The sequence below is a fragment of the Penaeus monodon genome, chromosome 41 (assembly GCF_015228065.2).
Source record: "Penaeus monodon isolate SGIC_2016 chromosome 41, NSTDA_Pmon_1, whole genome shotgun sequence".
Taxonomy (NCBI): Eukaryota; Metazoa; Arthropoda; class Malacostraca; order Decapoda; family Penaeidae; genus Penaeus; species Penaeus monodon.
In genome coordinates this window covers 1,968,497-1,970,996 of record NC_051426.1, presented here as the reverse complement: position 1 = coordinate 1,970,996, position 2,500 = coordinate 1,968,497, and the positions used below count along the sequence as shown (strand labels likewise).

At 49.7% G+C, this 2,500-nt stretch overlaps 1 protein-coding gene across 1 annotated transcript in view; it reads left to right on the top strand.

The window, feature by feature from the left end:
* LOC119598253 (filamin-A-like) overlaps window positions 1-1,427 on the top strand; it is a gene marked incomplete at its 3' end in the record, with an annotated part of 191,817 nt that extends 190,390 nt beyond the window's left edge. The window contains 3 exon segments of the mRNA XM_037947904.1: window positions 497-699; window positions 985-1,106; window positions 1,327-1,427. Of these exon segments, the coding sequence (XP_037803832.1) occupies window positions 497-699; window positions 985-1,106; window positions 1,327-1,427 (426 nt within the window).
* Between the last annotated feature and the right edge of the window lie 1,073 nt (window positions 1,428-2,500).

Sequence of the window (2,500 nt, the reverse complement as noted above, 5' to 3'; positions counted from 1 at the left end):
GTCTCTACCATAGCCACCATCCACCATAACCAGTGTCTACCATAGCCACCATCCACCATAACCAGTCTCTACCATAGCCGCCATCCACCATAACCAGTCTCTACCGTAGCCACCATCCACCATAACCAGTCTCTACCGCAGCCACCATCCACCATAACCAGTCTCTACCATAGCCACCATCCGCCATAACCAGTCTCTACCATAGCCACCATCCACCATAACCAGTCTCTACCGTAGCCACCATCCACCATAACCAGTCTCTACCATAGCCACCATCCGCCATAACCAGTCTCTACCATAGCCACCATCCACCATAACCAGTCTCTACCGTAGCCACCATCCGCCATAACCAGTCTCTACCGTAGCCACCATCCACCATAACCAGTGTCTACCGTAGCCACCATCCACCATAACCAGTGTCTACCATAGCCACCATCCGCCATAACCAGTCTCTACCGTAGCCACCATCCGCCATAAGCCCATTCTCTTCCCTCAGGCCACAAATCCGACTTCATCGTGGACACCTGCAACGCCGGAGCGGGCACGCTGGCTGTCACCATAGACGGCCCCTCGAAGGTTTCCATGGACTGCACGGAGGTCGAGGAGGGTTACAAGGTCAGGTACACGCCCCTCGTGCCCGGGGACTACTACATTGCCATCAAGTTCAACGGCTATCACATTGTTGGGTCCCCGTTCAAGGTGAGGAGTAAGGTCGGGAAGGAGGGTGTGTGTGTGTGTGTGTGTGTGTGTGTGTGTGTGTGTGTGTGTGTGTGTGTGTGTGTGTGTGTGTGTGTGTGTGTGCGCGCGTGTTTATATGAGAACTTGTTTATGTGCAAGCATGCCTACATGTTTGAGTGCCTAAGTATATGCATGTATGTATATATATTTGAACAAATATAATAATCAAATGTCCAACATGAAATACAAACTCACCCAATAGCCAGCACACAAGTCCCCTCACTCGTAACCCCCCCCCCCCCCCAGGTTAAGTGCTCAGGCGAGGCCGTAGCGGAGAAGGGCGTGCAGGAGTCCTCTTCAGTAGTAGTAGAAACAGTAGAGAAGCAGAAGTCGGACAAGCACGGCCATGGTGGACCCATCATCCCCAGGTGAAGATCCTCGCAGCCTCTGCCATTATCTTTATTTCTCTCTCTCTCTCTCTTTCTCTTTCTTCTTCTCGACCAATAAGTTTTCTTCATTTTGCTTTTGTCTTATTGTTATATATATTTTTTAAAAATACGATATCAGGCATTGTCTATATTAAGAATTAGGGTCTTTATTTCTAAGTGAAAGATAAGGGGTACTGATGACCAATTTGCCCCTCCAAAGGTTTACCTCTGATGCCTCCAAAGTCACCAGCAAAGGCCTGGGATTGAAAAAGGCTCATCTTAACCGACAGAACAACTTCACTGTCAATGCCTCAGCTGCTGGTACGTTATTTTTTGTCTTCTGTGTTGATAGCTTAGTGAATTTGTGATACTCATGAGAACTTCCCTTGATTTCTTTTACTTTGTGTGTCTGTCTTTTCTTTCTCTCTCTCTCTCTCTCTCTCTCTCTCTCTCTCTCTCTCTCTCTCTCTCTCTCTCTCTCTCTCTCTCTTCTCTCTCTCCTCTCTCTCTCTCTCTCTCTCTCTCTCTCTCTCTCTCTCTCTCCTCCTCTCTCTCTCTCCTCTCTCTCTCTCATCTCTGCTCTCTCTCTCTTCTCTTCTCCTCTCTCTCTCTCTCTCTCTCTCTCTTCTCTCTCTCTCTCTCTCTCTCTCTCTCTCTCATCTCTCCTCTCTCCTCTCTCTGTCTTACTGTTTTTCTTTTTTGTCTTTCTCTCTCTCTCCTTTTCTCCCCTCTCTTTTCTCTCTCTCTCCCCTCTCTCTCTCCTCCCCCTCTCTGTCTCTCCCCTCTCTCTCTTCCTCTCTTTCTCTCTCTCTCTCTCTCCCCCTCCCTCTCTTCTCTCTCTCTTTTCTCTCTCCTCTCTCCCCTCCTCTCCTCTCTCTCCTCCCCCTCCCCTCTCTCTCTCTCTCTTCTCTCTCTCCTCTCTCTCTCTTTCCTTTCTCTCTCTCTTCTCCTCCTCTCTCTTCCTTCCTCTCTCTCTCTCTCTCTTCTCTTTCTCTTTCTCCTCTCTATCTTCTCTTTCTCTCTCTCTCTCTCTCATCTCTCCTCTCTCTCTCTCTCTCTCTCTCTTTCCCTCTCCCCCCCCCTCCCTCCCTCCCCCCTCCCTCACACCCTTCCGGGCTCTTTCTCTCTCTCTTTCTCTCTCTCCCCCTCCCCTCTCTCCCCTCTTCTCTCTCTCTCTCGTCTCTCTCTCTCTGTCTCTCTCTCTGTCTTTCTTTTCTCTCCTCTCTCTCTCTCTCTCTCTCATCTCTCTCTCTCTCTCTCTCTCTCTCTCTCTCTCTCTCTCTCTCTCCTCTCCCCTCTCTCTCTCTCTCCCCTTCCTCTCTCTCCCCTCTCTCTCTCTCTGTCCCTCTCTCTCCTCTCTCTCTCTCTTTTTCTTTTTCCCTTTTTCCCCTTTC